Source organism: Sinohyriopsis cumingii, chromosome 12, assembly GCF_028554795.1.
Source record: "Sinohyriopsis cumingii isolate HCF-2022 chromosome 12, ASM2855479v2, whole genome shotgun sequence".
NCBI classification, from domain to species: domain Eukaryota; kingdom Metazoa; phylum Mollusca; class Bivalvia; order Unionida; family Unionidae; genus Sinohyriopsis; species Sinohyriopsis cumingii.
This window is the reverse complement of record NC_142972.1, coordinates 76,532,461-76,551,065: the sequence shown is the minus strand read 5'-3', so window position 1 is coordinate 76,551,065 and position 18,605 is coordinate 76,532,461. Positions and strand designations below refer to the sequence as shown.

Sequence of the window (18,605 nt, the reverse complement as noted above, 5' to 3'; positions counted from 1 at the left end):
ATATCATGGATGAGTTAGATCACTGTTTATAGCACTTGCATATGCTAAAAGATTCAATTTCTGTAATTTCATATTGACACAAAGCATAAACATTGAATAGTGGATGCAATTAATTTCAAATTTATATTCACGTAAGACAAATAGAATATACTGGTGATAGCATTTAATAGAATCACATGTTTGGACAGCGATTCTGTGTGTTTCCTGCTTGCTGAACAGAACATTAGAAGTAAAGAAATTTTTTTTTTATAATACAAGAAGCATATCTGTTTAAATGTACTTAGTTATGAAAGGCACCATAAAACTATATTATAGAGATTAACAAATGACTATTTGTTATGTAATCTAAAAAAAAAAATATATGTTGGCAATATAACAAGGAACATTCTATTAAAATTATTAATTGGATAATATAATATTATTATATTTATCAGGCAAGTTTGTAACATACCTGTAAAGTATTACAGTTTTGTAAATTAAATAGTGCTTATTTAGCAAATAAGCTGTTTTGGAATATAATGACATATCAACCGATACATTCGCGTATTAGACAACTAGACTAAGAGTTTTCGTCTTCTGCTCTCTCTTTTTTAATACTACAAAGAGCCACTTTCTCTCCGGCTACATTTGCATATAAAGGGGTGACATGCTGTCAGGGAGTCAGAGTTGCACAGTGAAAAAAAGCAACCCAAATTGGATATATATATATATATATATATATATATATATATATATATATATATATATAGAGAGAGAGAGAGAGAGAGAGAGAGAGAGAGAGAGAGAGAGGTAGATAGATAGATAGTTAGATAGGTGGATAGATGGATAGATAGATAGATAGATAGATATCCACAGAACCATAGTAAAATATATTTATTATGTTGAATGGAACGTCACAAATAATTTGATGACTTATAATTTATTCTAATTAAAACCATTTAAATCAACATTGCTTATATTTAATTATGTTCATGAGAAAGACTTTTAGAAAAAGCATTATTTTTATTAAACACTTTCTAAGTTTATTTATTTTTTGAAGATAATTTTTCACTAAATTTAACCAATTTTAAAATTCTTGAATAAATCGAAATAAGTCTGAATTGTTGTGTTAAAAAGAGTTTGATTTGTTTTTTGTTTTGCAATATTAACAAGCCTGGAACATTTGTTCTTTATATATCATCTCATGAATTGTGCATTATTAAAGGCATTTAGCAAATCAGTGCCATTACTGACTAATTATTTTAAATGTATATATATATATGTTGAAATGTAATTTTACAACCTCAATATCATGGATGAGTTAGATCACTGTTTATAGCACTTGCACATGCTAAAAGATTCAATTTCTGTAATTTCATATTGATATGTTTGCTGGCCAGCAGGACATTCAGAATAGATAGCTTAATAATGCCAGAGTCTTATCATATATATCTGCCATTTTTACATCTTTCAGAATGCTTGCACTGCTGTGGCAGCCCTTCTCCACTATTTTTACCTAGCTGTTTTCTTCTTGCTGTTAGCCTATGGAATAGAGATTGCTATGTCTGTAATCTATGTTTTTGTCACAAGGTCTCGAGTACAATGTTTGCTGCCTATTGCATGGAGTAAGTTTCTTTTTTCAATGAAGGTTATGTTCAATATTATATTACAATAATTATACATGAAAATTCCAGCTTTTTATGTAGAATGGAAACTGTGATGTCATTGTTCTCAATTTTCGTAATTTTATGTCATGTCTGAGTACAGATTTTTTCATGTTTCAAACTCCTTTTTCGAACGTACTGGAAATATATTTCATGTATATGGCAATTGATCATGTAAGAATAACACTACTGAACAGTTTGCATTATATAACTGTCTGCATGACTATTTGGAAGCGGTTATGAACACTTGGAATCCCTCTTATCTCATACACCAGAAAATGATTGATAATTGCCAAATATGTGTTATCCAATTATGAAATCATTTTGCTGTCTATCATTGATAAATACAATTGGGAATATTGATCTTGCAATAAAGACTGCATGATCAAATTAAAGGGCTGTGTTGAAGCTGGATTATTAGATTATACCGTTAGTACTGTATCATACGGTGGACAAGACAAAACTACAATGCAGGGCAGAAAATCAATGTTCCAACCACTTTTCCAAAACATTTGACTTTGGCAAAATGCTTTGTTCTGACCGAATTGTTTTGTTTTTATAGTTTTTCAACTTCATAAACTAGTATTTATAATGTGGAGGGCAGCATTTGTAATTGATTTAGACATAACTGTATTGATTTCTTTATTATTAGGTGTACTACATTATATGCTGCAGAATAAGATAGCTGTGTACTTATCAAACGTATAAACCCTAACTTTAGTTCCTGAGTAAATCCCTAAAATATTTAGAAAAGTGTCTACTTTGCTCGTATAAAATGGTTAATTGTGTGCCTAAGTGTTTTAATAGACCCTGATTGATTCTGCCCTATTTATAGTTTAGTTGCCTCTGGGAGAATATCAGCTAATTTGTATGTGTTTGTATCATTAAAAGTAAAACAAAACATTAATGTGACCCTGATGCCGAAATCCCCAATAATATGGCACAGAGGACTGAAATATCTAAAGATTGCTGAAGGTCAATCATTGTGCCTGATTATACAAGAGAGAATACACATATAGCTGTACTTTTGTAATGGATATAATAAAGCTCATTTTCATTTACTCAGTGTCGAAATGAAACTGTCAAAATTCTTTGAAGATCAGTTTTCACATTTTATAACTTCCTCTGGATTCTTGGCAGTATACGGATTATTTATTCTGCCAATTTTAAACGTACTGTACAAAACTCAAGAATATATGACGATCGTTCAGAGACCGGTTGCATGTGATAACTGGTACGGAATTATATTTTATATAGACATGATATCATGAAAACGCAACATATTGTATCACCTCTGAACATCCAATTGTTTGAAGAAAACTCAAAATGTAATGCTCTTAAATATATTGCAAACTTGGACAATAATTATGGAATAGTGATGAATATACAGTTTTTTCATTTTGATTCTTCCACAAGTTGGTCCATACCAATTGAATAATGATCTGGTGTAATAGGTATGCCTGCATTTTTGAAATAATCGGACCCTAGACAAACTAATTATCAGAATATTTGACTTACCTGTACTTTGGTAATACATAATTTCTTAAAATTCTTTATGTGAACATCAGATCTTTAGCCGATGGCAGAAAAGTCACATGCAGCAAGTGAATGATGTATATTATTCTAACATTTGCATTGTTTAGAAGGAATGTTCAATTGAGAAGAAGATGGTACCATGCCTTGCGGCAATGTTTAATTCTGGTGAATGAAATCTTGAGTTTTGGTTTCTGGAAAGTTGCATTTGACTGACACTAAATTCTTAGTGTCTACCACTTATAGGACATAAATATAGACCAGTCCTCGGCGATATTGCTTCCTAGATTTAACAACCCTGCAATTTGCAGAGTTTGCAAATATTAAAAATTCGACATTCTCTGATAAAACTTGTGTTCCATATTTGTTATGCCTGAATTGTGAATAAATAAGGTTGTTAAAAAGTGTTGCATACTGCTATATCGTCATGTGTCATGATAGATGCATTATGATTTTCTGGCCCTTTGCATGCGTTACGGAACACCCATTAAGTACCTGACAGTGACCAATATAGGGAATATATTCAGTCGTGTTACACAATGCAGCTGTGGGTGTGTACTAATGGGGGTTAGGTGGTGGGGAAATATTTGGCTGGGGTCCTTTTGGTCATTGTTTCTATATCCTTAAGTAAACATTTAACATCTTGTTCTAGTCAAGTCAGACTTTCAGTGGACACCAGTATCTGCTTGAAAAATTAACTTTTTATTATATATTGCATGTTAACCTGTTACTGTATAAAATGTAAATGAAGTTCAGTTAAACTCAGGGAAATAATTTAGTTCAAGCTTTTGAAAATCAACTTTATCTTCCACCATTTTGTGCACTGCAGTATTCCTGAAGTAAAATTAATACATTATATGAAAGCATCAAAGGTTTTCCAAATGGTTTGTTATATGCTGCAGTTGATTATATTTACTGCCATAATATATATCTTATAGCTACGAATGTTGTTTGAGATACATATTTTCATAAAATAAATTATGCAACAACTACTCTTGTATTTAGTTCTACTTCCCATGCTCTTGTTTATCCTAAATAAAATAGTGTGTTTCTAAAATCCAATATGGCCAAATAAAAGACATCTTAAAATCTTGTTATCGCTACTACTCCTAAATGGAAAGTCATATTGCCATAGGGTTTTCACTTGAAGATTTCTTTTGATCTATAGGTGGTCCTTAATGAAAATATTGTTGGTTTGAAATATATTATGACTGACACAGAAGCTATGTTGAAGATCTTCATTGTGCTACTCCTCATGGATGAACATATCAACATGGGATTTTCACTTAAAGACTTGTGATGTCTAGCTGACCTCATTGGTCCTGATCTACCATTTAATATGGTTTCCATGGCAGCCATCTTGAAAATCCTGTTATTGCTCCTACACCTGAAAGGAAATTCATATTGACATGGGGTTTCCACCAGATGATATCAAGTTTGTCATAAATGAAAAGAAGCTGATCTGATGTCCAATATGGCTTCAACAGCAGCCATCTTGAAAATCTTCTTATCGCTAGTCCTGAAGAAAAAATTATATTGACGCACGGTTTTCATCAGAATACATCGTATGGTATTTAATTGATCTTAAATGAAAATGATCAGGATATGACCACCAATGTGGCCGACACAATTACACTTTCCAAATGTTGTTGTCGGTACTTTGTCTAGATGAGTTGTCATATTGATATTGTGCTGTCACGGAAGTCTTATTTTGATGTCTATTTGATCCAAATGGAAATTGGGTGAAGTCAGACATATTGAAAATCTTGTTATTGTTACTTCTCCAAAGGTCATATCAACATGGGGTTTCACAGAAAATGTCTTATAATGTCTTATTGGTCCTAAACAAAAATGGTGCTGATCTGATATCCAGTATGGATGGCCATATTGAACATATGGTTTTCATCAGAAGAGTTGTTATAGTGTCTTTGATAACAGTTATGCAATATGACCTTCAATATTTTCATCCTGATGACCATCCAGAAAATATCTCCTCTTCTGCCAAATGGATGACTATTTCAACATCTGATATTCACAGTCTTCATATGATACCTAGTTTGACCGAAAGGAAAATGGTAACACTGTACATGTACATAAAATATGGGTGTCATGACAGCTGTCCTGAATATCATGCTAGAGCTGTTCACCCTGAAAAGTCATATTGATATGGAGTTGTCACCCCAACAATTCAACTGATGACTACCTGACCTAAATGCAAATGTTGCCAATCTGACATTCAATATGACTACCACAGCAGCTAATTGGAAAATCTTGTTAACAATGAAGACTATCAGACATCATGTCAACACACAGCAATCAAACGGAATAGATGGTTTTATCTTGAATGTATGGAATTTCTGTTCAGTCAGTAGAACTTCAGTCAATTTAAAGAATTCTTGTTAAATCAGCTGCAATTATATTTGCCCATAATGACTTCCAAGTTTGCAACATTTTCCAACCTTAGCACAATTAATGGACAGTGGCAGCGGAAGTTTAACTTTAAAACAGAAATTAACAAACAAATTAGCTAACAAATTAAAGCATCAGTTCATACTGTAGCTTCAGCATCAGAAATGTCTAAATAGACATAAATTAGTTTGTTACGTTTAGCATTGAAGTGATGTAATCACAAGTTTCAGCTGTGTAGCAGCCATTGTAAACGAACTGATAATGCAATTATGTGATGGTGATGATGTGGGAATTTCAAGTCATTTATTTTGTACAAATATAAAATAAATTTAGTTCTGGTGTGGAGAACATATAGATTTGTTTCCTAAACAAATTGTAACATGGACTTTCCCGTTAAAGCTCTTGCTGTATATCATGACTGTAACCCTAATCTCTTATGAAATGTAGTACAACCAGTATGCAACCATGAACATGGAACAGATATTGTAGATATTCACTTATATTATATGTCCGGTCAAGAGCATGCTGAATACATCCAGATCTGCCAGCATATAATACACAATCTGACAAGGGTATATGCTATGTTGATGTGGCTAATTAATAGAGCCAACAACATAGACCCTGATCATCCAACATATTTTAAGGGTCTATGTCATGCAGTAGGACCCAACCTATAAGCTAGTATACATAGTAAGTAATTTTAACAATTTTGACAGAGATGAGAGCTAATGTGAGCATAAAAATATGCTAGGTCAGAGAAAGTAAAGTGCAATAAACATATGTTTTCTGTACATATTGTTATTCATTCATTGTGGTTTTAATAAGGAAAATTATATCCGATATAAACCATATTTGTGAGCCACGAAACAACATTGTTTGCTACTTTCAGGTTTGCCAGCTGTAGTAGTTGCCGTATCTATGGGTGTGACAAAGCTAGAGGGATATGGAAATGAGAAATTGTAAGTGAAAGTTTAGGATTAGTCACGTAGCATCACTACCTTTGTAGTTAACCTGCTCAAAGTTTAAGAGTACAATGTTGTTGGCCCATGTTCACAATCATTCATGTGTTATGCTATGCTTGTTTTTACTTTACAATCTTCTTTTATTAATAAATTTTAATCAGACGTGGAATATATATTTTTGTCAAGCCAGCCTTGTCAGAAGCTCCACATTGTGATCACTTCGATATCCATGTGAATGTCAGAACACAACATACATCCATCCATATGTCCGTGTGTATATACCCTACATTAACTTCAACGTTATAGACTTGCATTTGTTCGATACTATTTAACTAACCATCTTAGGATTCGGAATATTATGTCTGTATGTTCTTATCTTATACCATTCTGGTTCATAGAGCATTCCATAGTGTAAGGATGTTTTACAGTGCAAGCTTCAGATTAACCTAGATATTAAAGTTATATACCTTGCTTATACATCATTAATGTGGTTAGTTTCTCAAGTACTGTTGGTCACAGAGACACGTGTGTTGATATGTACATATATCGAAGTGTACAAAACACCAATGTGCCAAACATAGACCATCGTGACCAAGACTTTATGCTTGTTTGACTTAAGCTGAGATGTTCATTTATGGCATCATTCTAACGTACAGTTGGTTCGAGATTCTTGCAATTTTAGTGGATGCATCGTGTTGTGTAATGCTAAATTGACAAAAAGAGGTCAGATTGATCTAGCTGCTGTGACTCATTATACCATGTACATTTTTGGTTAGTTTGTTGGGTACCTTTATTCACATAAACATGGAAATTGATGTATATACGTATTGTAATTAAATGACCTATGTTTCAGTTTGAGGTTCAGGAGTAAATGCGACACAGAGGTAGTGGGCACCTTTTTATTATTGTTTAGGTCTCAAATGAGTTAAATCTTAGCAGGATTCGAACATACTAATCATATGTTCTGACATCTGCTTGGCTTATCATGATTTTAAGGCTATTCAATGACCTATTGCCTATTAGTGACTTGGATCATTTTCAGCATCATTCATCGAACTGTGAATTATTTTTTATTCACAATCAGTATGAGAGCATATATTGAGAAGATCCCTGAGCACATAATCACAGACAACAAAAACAACACTTTAGGTTTGATTACTTGAGAAATGTTTGGTATTTTACATTTTTTAAGACTTTATACTTTTTCGAAGCAAAGTGTTTGAGCAATCCAACATAACGTACATTTAATTATGGATTTGTGTGCATTTGTGTTGGCTTTTGTCATCAATATCTATCCCCAAATAAGCGTCTTTATATAGAAATGTATGGTGACAAAGTACTATGTTAATATTGCCCATAATATTAGTATCAAATGAGTACTGAAAACTTCATCAAATTTCCACAGGCTGAACATTATCAAATATTCAAAAGAAAGGAGATAGTAATAAGAAATATTTTCAGAATAATATGATTATTAAGATTAAAGTTGTTTTCTTAATATAAAGTATATGCAGCAGATCATTTCCTTCAGGATGTACCTTGTTAGACATAGGCTGTACAGGTTTTAGACATTTTTTTTTTATTATTTGAATGCTGTGTTACACGTTGCTCACTCTGAGTTTAAAAATTGTTTACCTTGTATTTCAGTTGTTGGCTGTCAATAAAGGATGGTCTAATATGGGCATTTGTTGGTCCAGCAGCATTAGTTGTTTTGGTAAGGAACTATGATTCAAGTCATTAAATGAAGAATCTTATAGAACCAAAAAGGGTTTCTTTGGACACTATTTGTTCATTTAAATTTTTTAATATATATTAAATTGCCAAAGACTGGTACATTTTCGTGCTCAGCTTGATTTGCATCATATTATATGAAACATTACACACCAATGAGCATGACTGTATGTATTTTTATATGCTTGAGTTTGGTTTGGATTCAGTTCCATATCACATAGTAATTGACTTCATATTTCTTTTATAGAATATCAACCACTTTTACATGTTCGGGTTGCACCTCATAAAGAGGGCAAGATCATGTGTGGTAAATGCAAATGCTTTTTCTTGACTTCAAGAAAGCCTTTGATCTAATTGAAATTCTGCGGCAAAGATTGAACTGTTAAAAGCTTGGTAATTCTTGTTTAAACTGGTTTAGGTCATACCAAAGCTAAAGATCTCAGCAAGTAACCATTAGCAATATTAGCTCACAAATTCACCTTTTCACTTAGGGATCCTTCAAGGCTCTGTTTTAAGTCCACTTTCTATTCATGAAAATAATCTTCTATTAAATAATTAATATACCAATACAGATGTGTTTGCAGATATGCAAACTTGTATGCATCAAGTTCAGATATTGATGGTATCCAAACTAAATTACACTTGGATCTTATTAGAATTCAAAGTTGACCATAACAACATAAGAAGGAAGTTAATGATAATGGAGAAAAATGTATGATTTTTGTGACAAAATACACCAGTTGTATTGTCTCTTCCATTAATGATAATCAGTTAGAAAATGTCAAACATGATAAACTTGTAGGTAGATCAGAATTTACAATAGGATGACCATAGTGACAAATATGTAAAACACTGTCATCCAAAATTGACATATACAGAAAAATCAAGAATATTTACCTACATAATCGCTCTTGCAATACTTAAATTTATTCAGCTGTAGTGGTAAACTGCACCAAAACTGAGCTTGACAAGATTTATAAACTTCAGATAATGGCTGCACATGTTTTGTTTTAGATGTGTGCATTGATAAGTCATCAAAAGCTCTGTATACAGAATAAAATGGTTTATAATTTATGAAATGATTGATGTTCACAAGGTTGTTCTTGTGTATCAATGTCTACATGGAACTACACCAGACATTCTTTGAGGGCATATTCATTCTTTATTCAACATATCACATGGAAACCTTCATCCACCAAAAACAAGAACAGGGCCATTAAAGAAACATTTTCAGTACTCTACACATTTCTAAATAACACACTTACACTGCATGTAAACGCTGCAGACACTATTACATTATTTATGAAGAGATATAATAAACATGCACGTGTTATTAATATATTATAATAATATTTAGTATATATGCTAATAAACACTTGATACAATAAATAAGTAATTAATATTATAATATGATGCAGATACTTATACTTTTCATGACTGCCATAGTAGAACATTTCATTGAATAAACTAGTCACCCTCTAGGAAAAAAATATTATTATTATTCTCATTATTATAACTACAACTTTGGGCAATAAAGTTTTAACTGACCTGGAGAGATAAATTTGTTTTCTTAGGAGCACAACACTTGGAAAATAAATAACTTATAATACATCTAAAGTTGTCCTTTCTTTACTATTATTTTCTCCAGTTGTAGATGTTAATTAGAAAAACGTGTACATATATTATCTTGTTGAGTCCAAGCACATAATATCACTTACTGTAAAGGCTTATTGATAGAACCAAATTATTAAAATCATAGATCCAGGTCTGCTCTCATACAATTAATATCCTAATATATCAGGGTCTGTACTGTTTGTTATATTTATGATTTAAGCCAATAACGTGGATCCTAAATGTGTCAGCATCTGTATGTTGTAATATATGTATCTTATAGTAATTCAATATTTCACAAATTCTCTTTGCAGTTGGTAAATCACATGTAAGTTCAAATCTTATTTAGCTAACACATAATCTGTATTCAGCACCTTGTGCTTCATTATAGTTGTTTATTATTGTTCTATTTTCCAGCTCAATTGTTTCATCATAATAGTGATATTCCAACGGATGTTTAGTTCCTATGCCACGATGACCAGGTCTGTAACGGTTAAAGCTAAGTGAGTATAATCTAGTTTGCATTACAAATATGTATTGTCTTTAGATTGTTGGTAAATCATTGATTTATTATCTTATTGGGTTTATGTTAAGATTTATATATAGATACATGTACCTTGCGACATCAGTCAATATTTTTCTGGTAGCTTTTGTAGCCTTTCTCCAGGGTCAAACACATAGGCCACATTTGGAATCACTAGTCTTTCACTAGCTATCCACTGGACAGCTGTAATGAAAGTTTCAAATATTTGGCAGTTTCAGTTTCATCCCATCGGCAGGCATTTGTCAAAATAGTATTGTGTAATCCCTAGGCAGGAATTTGTCAAAATAGTATTGTTTATTCTAATGGCAGACTTTTGTCAATATAATATTGTCTATTATAATGGCGGGCATTTGTCAAATATATTCTTGTTAATTTAAAGCCAAAATAGTATTGTTTATTCTAATGGCAGACTTTTGTCAATACAATATTGTCTATTATAATGGCGGGCATTTGTCAAATATATTCTTGTTAATTTAAAGCCAAAAGTGTGGTATTGTGATGAGACGATCGGAATATTAATTCAGTCACTGAAAATGAAGAAGCTATGTCAGCTTTGAATTATAACGACCAACTCCATTTGGTTTTTAAGTGAACTAATTGGGCTTCTATAATGTGATCTTGACCATTGACCATAATTAAAAGAGAACCCAGCTCTGATAATTGATCAAGTGGTAAACCATTATTAACAGTAAAGCCAGCTCTGATAATTGATCAAAGTGTATACCATTATTAACAGACTGGTCAGCTCTGATAATTGATGAAGTGGTATACTTTATTTAGCATATATTTAACAAACTTGTCAGTTCTGATAATTGATCAAGTGGTATACCATTATTAACGGACATGTCAGTCTTGATAATTGATGAAGTAGTATGTCATTATTAACAGTGAAGTCAGCCCTGGTAATTGGTCAGGGTTGATACCATCATTAACAGACAAGCCAGTGCTGATAATTGATTACTTGGGATACCATCATTAACAGACATGCCAGCTCTGATAAGTGGAAAGGTGGGATACTACCGTTAAAAAAGAAGCCATCACTGTTTTTTGTTCAGTCTTAATCTTCATTAACAGAGAAGCCAGCCTTAACAATTTCATGAAGAGACAAATGATGCATCATACTATCATTACCTGGAGATTTCTTTTGAGAACATTCTACGGGTTGGAAAGTGGTGGGATATGTGAACGACTGGTGGATTTTGTGTCACAAAATGCCTTAAGAACAACGTGATCCAGTTGTTTTCTTTTTTTTTCATCCTGTACTATCACGGTACTGGTGTGCTAAGTAAGTTTGTCAGTCCTTTATATTTGGGGGATAATTACTATATATCAATCATCCATCTAGTGGGTGGTGGGAGGGGTGGGGAAAAGGTTGGAGACTGAAGGGCTTTTCTAAAACGTTGCCTTGTAAACAACCAGCTTCAAACTTTTCGCTTGTTCATCATGTATTAGTTCATGGACCTAGTATGCTGAGTAATGTCTTGAACTTTATCTTCAGAATCCAGTACACTAAACACTTCACCTTTACCAGTGTAAAGGGGTCATTGGTGCAACTGGGAATTTGTTCCTTGATTGCTGGCATGATTTAACCCTGTTTTCTTTGGTCTTTTGTTGTTGTTTTGGTTTTTGTAGTATATATTGTAGCCCTGAAATGACTGTTTTCCGTGTGCATTCTGTGCAGCACATTCGGGTGTGACCTTAAACGACAAATGGACAGGTACCCTATGTATTACAGAAGGTGTAAAATTCCAAACATTACAAATATTAAAGTTGTATTGATACACACAAGACAGTATTGTGCTACATTGCAGCCCCTATTAGTAATTATCTACTTACTCCTTTGGGTAACCAAACTGGATTGCCCTGATGAGATGGCCTTATTCGGGTTCATGAATAGGATGGAAGGCTGGCATCAGATTCGTTCTGTGTGCCGTCAAGAAATACCTGAAATATAATTTTAATTATGCGAAATGTTATCTGTTTTAACCCGTTTGAATCAAGCATCAAAAATGTTCATCATGGAACTAGCAAAGAGCATTACATGCAAACAGTCATAACCTTCATGTGGTGCTTCAAATAGTGCAATGCTAAAGAAGTGGCTCCCGGTGGTAAGCCACTGATTAAATGACAAATGTTCTCTTTTGAGCAATATTAATTTGCAAAAAGTAATTATTGAGTCCAGAGATGGAAACAGCAAGGTGTGTAAGTCAATTTAAACACCGGATCAAAAACCTGTACTCAGACTATATCTTTCTAACAATAGCATAACTTCAATAAATGCATCACCTAAAATGTATGCATGATAAGTCGCATTTCTAAAAGCATAATTCAGAGCTTCAAAATAGTGATGGTTTAAGGTCTGGGACCTGCAGTGTTCAGCTGTCTAGCCAAGAGATAAACTTCTCAGAAGTCTGTCGGATGCCTCACGTTCCCAAACTGTCGATATGCAATGTATTTCTCTGTAGTCTCAGAAATGGTTCTGCAACAATGTATAAACTGTCAAGAAATATATATGCCAAATTATGTACAAGCCATACTACTCGAAGTCTACTAATATGTTTGATGTGTACATAATAGTCTGACTTACACATCATGTATAGAAACCTGTATTAGCTGGGGCTATATTTAACACTGAATTCGAGTATCCCTCAAGGTAAACATGAAATCTCCAAGACCTAAATTCTAACCTTGTTCAAAGAGCCTCCACCTTATTACTTGGAAAGAGACAATTCTAGAGTCATCTACTAGAAGGCTTATTCGACGAGTCTCGAGATATCTGATATATGATTTGGTAAACAAACGGTTGCACACATAGTGCATGATTGGTTCTATAATGTGAGGTAGAAACTAACTACAATACTAAAGCACCTGAGAAATATGGTTCCCCTCCAATGAACATAAAAGATGATCAGTACGAGTCATTAATTCATTGGGAAATTTGAAACCCAACAAAAAAAAAAGATTAACAAACACTAGAATGAAAAGTATGAAGAACATTTAATGGACACTGGAAAATAAGTTGGTTGTGGGTAAAATATGATCAAGATACAGGAACAATTTTGTTTTCAACGTGTCCTATGCTTTTATCTGATATACTCAGCAACCTAAACGGTGGTTCAATGAATTTAAAGGTCAGTCCATGACAGGTGTATACTAATAGCAAAGACCATTAAGACAGGTACTGGTGGCACAAAAACTAATGACGAAGGGCCTAATTTTGCAGTAGCACATGCCTTAATTGCTAAGGCCATGATTAAAGTATATATATATATATATATATATATATATATATATATATATATATATATATATATATATATATATATATATATATATATATATATATATATATATATATATATATATATATATATATATATATATATATATATATGTTATTTCTCAATACTTAGTTACCAACTGAATTGTGCATATTACGTTAGGAACTTATGGATACTTACTGGAATAACAATAGTTTGTCAAAAGTTGGCATTACATCAGAAAATCTAAAACCTAACACTAACTATCATTCTGAAAACAAACTATCATTAATATGTGCCAATTATGAAGGTGCCTCCGTCCATCTAGACAAGTGGATTCCGTAGTTTTGCTCATAAACTTGAAAGACTATTCTTGATGAGAATAAGTCAGCGTCATACATGATAATACAAAGGAAACTGTATTAAAGATCATACATGTAACTATGTAATAAATTTGATGCTCCTCACAACTGCTCTGCCTATCTCAGATCTTACTATATGCATATCGAAGCAAACCTTGGGAAGAACCAACTGACCTACATAATGAGAGTGGAAAGCCTTCTTACATACCCACTATTGCTACACTGGAGACTCGAACTCAGGTGGACAGAGATTAGATATCAGTGATATGTAAAGGTGAGTGCCTTAGACCACTCAGTCACCTGGAGCCCCCAACAACGAACAGTGCTTCCTCTTTAAAATGTGGTCAGAAGAGCCATACAGACATGTGACCCATGTTATAAATTAGAGTGTTATATTAAGTGTTCCTATAACAAGGTTCACTGTAGTAATGCTAATGGATAAAATGAATAGAACAAGTGGATGTGATGCCACATTATGTTCAATATTTTAGACAAGAACTAAATTTAATGGAAGCAGTGAAAGCAACAATGTACAAAAATTTAAACAGTTCTCTGACTTTACTCACTTTATAAAATGGTTAGTGATTTGCTTTGTGACTTTATAGTGAGAAACAGCTGTATTTACATTACCAGAAAATGGGGTAGCACCTATATATATTTCCAGATGAGGTAAATCTGACTAAAACTAAAATATATGGATTCTATTTGAAATTATTCATGAATCATGACCAAAAAATGTTTGTTGAGTTTGCATATTTATCTATTATTACTTTCTTTACCTAGAACCGCTGTTCGAAGTCTCTGTGTTCTTTTGCCCATCACAGGAATCACATTGGTTTTTGGAATATTGTCAGTCAATGATGATCTAGTTGTCTTCCAATATTTATTTGCAATAATAAACTCCTTGCAGGTATGCATGATTAAATAATCACTTCCAAAATGTTAAATAAATGTACGTTAAAGTAAAACATCAGCTACTTGAGTATGTCATTTTTAATTTTTTTTTTTATACAGGTGGTACTATATTTTTTTATTTCTGTACATCATACAGTGTATTATTAGGGAATATAGACTATCTTTAGTACACCAGATTCAGTCTTCATTTGTAAAAGTATTGTTTGAAAATTTCAATTTAATCATGAATATGATATGTCTGAATAGACATAACAGAGAAATAAGATAATTGATACAAACGTAATGTCACATAATTAACAGTATTGATATTTTGGCTAGCGATCTTTAATGTTCGTATTAAAAATGAGTATTGCCACAAACACTGAATCCAAAAATGTCATTTTTGTGAAATATATTAATTTGATACACTTTTGTGTGTATAGTCATGTCATGTTAAATCGTTTCTCTTTCCATTTTTAGGGACTTTTGATTTCCTTGTTCCATTGTTTCTTCAATCATGATGTAAGTTCAAAATAAAAGGGATTGTATGAATATTAAGTCTCTAATATGAATGCATGTAAACATGATGCTTATATTAAAGCACGATTTTTAGAATCAACTGTTTGGTTCATGGACATGATTGTGTACAGTTCAGTTTTGCCCTATACACAGACCCTTTGATAAGCAGCTGATTTTAAGCATATACATTCAGAATATTGTTGATTTCATGTATACTTTTACATTCAATTAAAATGTTTTGTCAATTGATCGAAACAAGACTAGAGATAAAACTGATGATGACTTTTTTATGCCTGCCATACTACATTATGATGTTGCCAAATTGGTTTCTACGCAATAGTTTTAGTTGTCCACCTTCTATAGTTACCAAACTGTGTGTATGTTTCCATTTGGGGCTCGGAAGAACCTGTCAATGTTAGGGTCAGACGGTCAAATGTCAAGGTTTTTGTGAGTGATTAAAGAGAATAGTTTCCACACAATAACAGTGGTTCCGATCATCAATGGTTACCAAAATGTATGGAGAGCTTTCAAATGTTGTATAGTTGAATCATATTGATTTTGGAGTCAAAAGGGACAAGTCATGTGCTGAAATGCAAATCAAAATGGTTGTTGCACGGAAACAGAAGCTTTCGGTGAGATACCTCAATTAAGCCTTGCAGATATCTTGCACTTGGGGTAATTTAGAAGCTTCTTGAGTGTTGGGTCAAAACGACAATGAAAAGGGTCTGTGACAGAAGACAAATTGTTTCCAAGCAAGAACAGTGGTTCTGCATCTCAGACCTGTCCCAAACCATGTGATGGCTTGCACTTACAATGAGGAAGAAACCTGTTGAAATGAGGATCAAAACGCCAAAGGACACAGCTACTCATAAAGAAATAAAATAGTGTCAGTGCAATACTAGAATTTATCTACATTAAGACTATTAAACTTTAAAGAGACAGTACCATAGATTGAGATAAAAAAGGCATCCCAGTGGCATATTTTGCAGAGTTGAAACACATGATAGACTTCATTATCCTAATGACTGCTTAAAACAGGTCATTTTCACATATTTTGATTTCATTCACACTTTATATTAGCAAGATCTTTGACTATCACACTTGCAAGAAAACCTGGGCCATATTTTACTGGACTTACTTAATATGCTTACATAATTCAGGAGCAACATCATCTCTGTTGATGGAGTGTCAGACTTGTTATCCCATGATTGGTAATTCTTTACCTTCTCAGATCAACTGCCTTTGTGTATCCTTGTGATCAGTGCTTGTTACCCATTTTCCTTGGTATGATATTTATATAATGTGCCGAAAGTGTTGTTAAAAACTAACCAACAATGCAGAAGTCTCGCATTTCACAGTAATCCAACCAATTGTTGATTGGTGACAGGGCACAATTGCCATGTATATAAGTGATACAATTTTATGGTTTCTTGAGTGTGTTATATAGATAGATTTCACTGTAATCTGTGATTAAAAACAGGCTGACTGAATCTCTGTTTTTGAGCAGTTTCCCAAACCTCTTGGTGTATGGAAATTCGATGGGTGGCAATGCAATTATTCTTTGAGATGTCAGATTTTACTATGACTGTCCTGAACATCCATACACTTTAAAACTATTATATTATATTCACACTTTCCCTACACCCTCCCCCTTTCCTTCTTGCTACTAATATAAACCTCAATATGATAAGTAGAACCAAACTAATGCATGGCATCCCAGTAAACCTAGCATTTTTGTTTTGTTTTGTAATTTCATGGTGTGTAATCTTGTGGTTGTATACTTGCATATGTTTTATAATAGTGTAAAGCACTCAGGTCTTCTAATGTTTAGGAGCTGGGATATGTCCGTATTATTATTATCATTAATGTTATTATTGTAAAAATTGTCTCGCCTTTTTCTTAAAGATACAAGAAGCAATAAAGCAAATTAATGCTAAAAGACGTCGCAGCCTAGTACCTATTTCAACAAATCTAAATAGTTCTTCACGCAGCCCTGGACCAAATGTAAGTATTAAAGATGGATATACTTTACAAACTTCGTAATGTGTGAAAGATGGTAACTACGAATAAGTCCTCTTTTATAAGACTGTAGACCCTATTTGAAAACAAACAAGGTCTAAGTTAGAGGGTACCTTTTTACCTGTCAAAGATATTTTGTATTAAATACTCCATAAATAATTCATCTTTATTTATTATATTCAAAGTATGCAGTATCCCGTGAGATTGAACAGTTTTAAATATCATACATGCTCGATACTAGCTACTTTCCTAATAAGGAAAATACTTTGCATATAACGAATGCAGGCTGAGTGTTCAATGCCAAAGCAACACGTTACTGTCCACCATCTTACCAGTTACTTTGTTAGATGTTCATGTCTTTTTTTCAAGGAACCTTCATACATAATCTAACGTCCAATGTGAACTAAAAATGAACATTAGTGACTCATTTCCAGTTGTAATTATCTTTTTCTTGTATTTTGTTTGTATCCTTGATTACATCAAGATTTATTCTAGTGTTCCTATCTCAGTGATGTCAGGTCTGGTATGTACTATTTTTGGATGTGAGGAATTTTTATAAGCAGGGTTTAGCTGTTTGTATAAATATATATTTTTAAGTACAATTTTCTTTTAGCATTACAAGTTTCAGTTGTTGAAATTTATTTTCATAGAACATTAATATAGTTTTGTGAGCTATAAACTGGTTTAAAGTTAGTACATTAAGTTAGTACATTTCTGGAGTATATATTGAAAGGATTATTGTTTTATACTAGCTAATGCGGTGAACTCATTCTTGGTCCTATCATGGTCCTAAAGGTAGCATAGTGTTCCAGGAACTCATTCAAAGCATTTTTCAGTATCAAACCAACAACGTAAAAATATCAAATCACTTTTAAAGGAGGGATGTTTTGATTCAGTCTTTCTATCGAATGATGTATAGTTGCACACGTACATGTATTATGTGCAACATCCTTCATATCTTCCATTACTGTTAAAAAACTTGGGTCAGTGACATTTATATGGATGTATATTTTGCCAACACCTTCTTTAACTTTTATACATTCCTTATGGTGGGCCTGGGATGATAGGTGTGAATGTACGCATATTTCAAATAGCTCCTATGTTGTTTATCTCACATA

The 18,605-nt window shown here is 32.8% G+C and overlaps 1 protein-coding gene across 1 annotated transcript in view; it reads left to right on the top strand.

Annotated features, from left to right (window-relative positions):
• Positions 1 to 18,605, top strand: part of LOC149786785 (adhesion G protein-coupled receptor L3-like) — a 103,486-nt gene that overhangs the window by 67,107 nt on the left and 17,774 nt on the right. Inside the window, exons 17-23 of the mRNA XM_089977288.1 lie at positions 1,454 to 1,604; positions 6,475 to 6,544; positions 8,195 to 8,261; positions 10,307 to 10,392; positions 14,839 to 14,965; positions 15,430 to 15,471; positions 17,374 to 17,472. Of these exons, the coding sequence (XP_089833414.1) occupies positions 1,454 to 1,604; positions 6,475 to 6,544; positions 8,195 to 8,261; positions 10,307 to 10,392; positions 14,839 to 14,965; positions 15,430 to 15,471; positions 17,374 to 17,472 (642 nt within the window). The remainder of the gene's footprint in view (positions 1 to 1,453; positions 1,605 to 6,474; positions 6,545 to 8,194; positions 8,262 to 10,306; positions 10,393 to 14,838; positions 14,966 to 15,429; positions 15,472 to 17,373; positions 17,473 to 18,605) is intronic.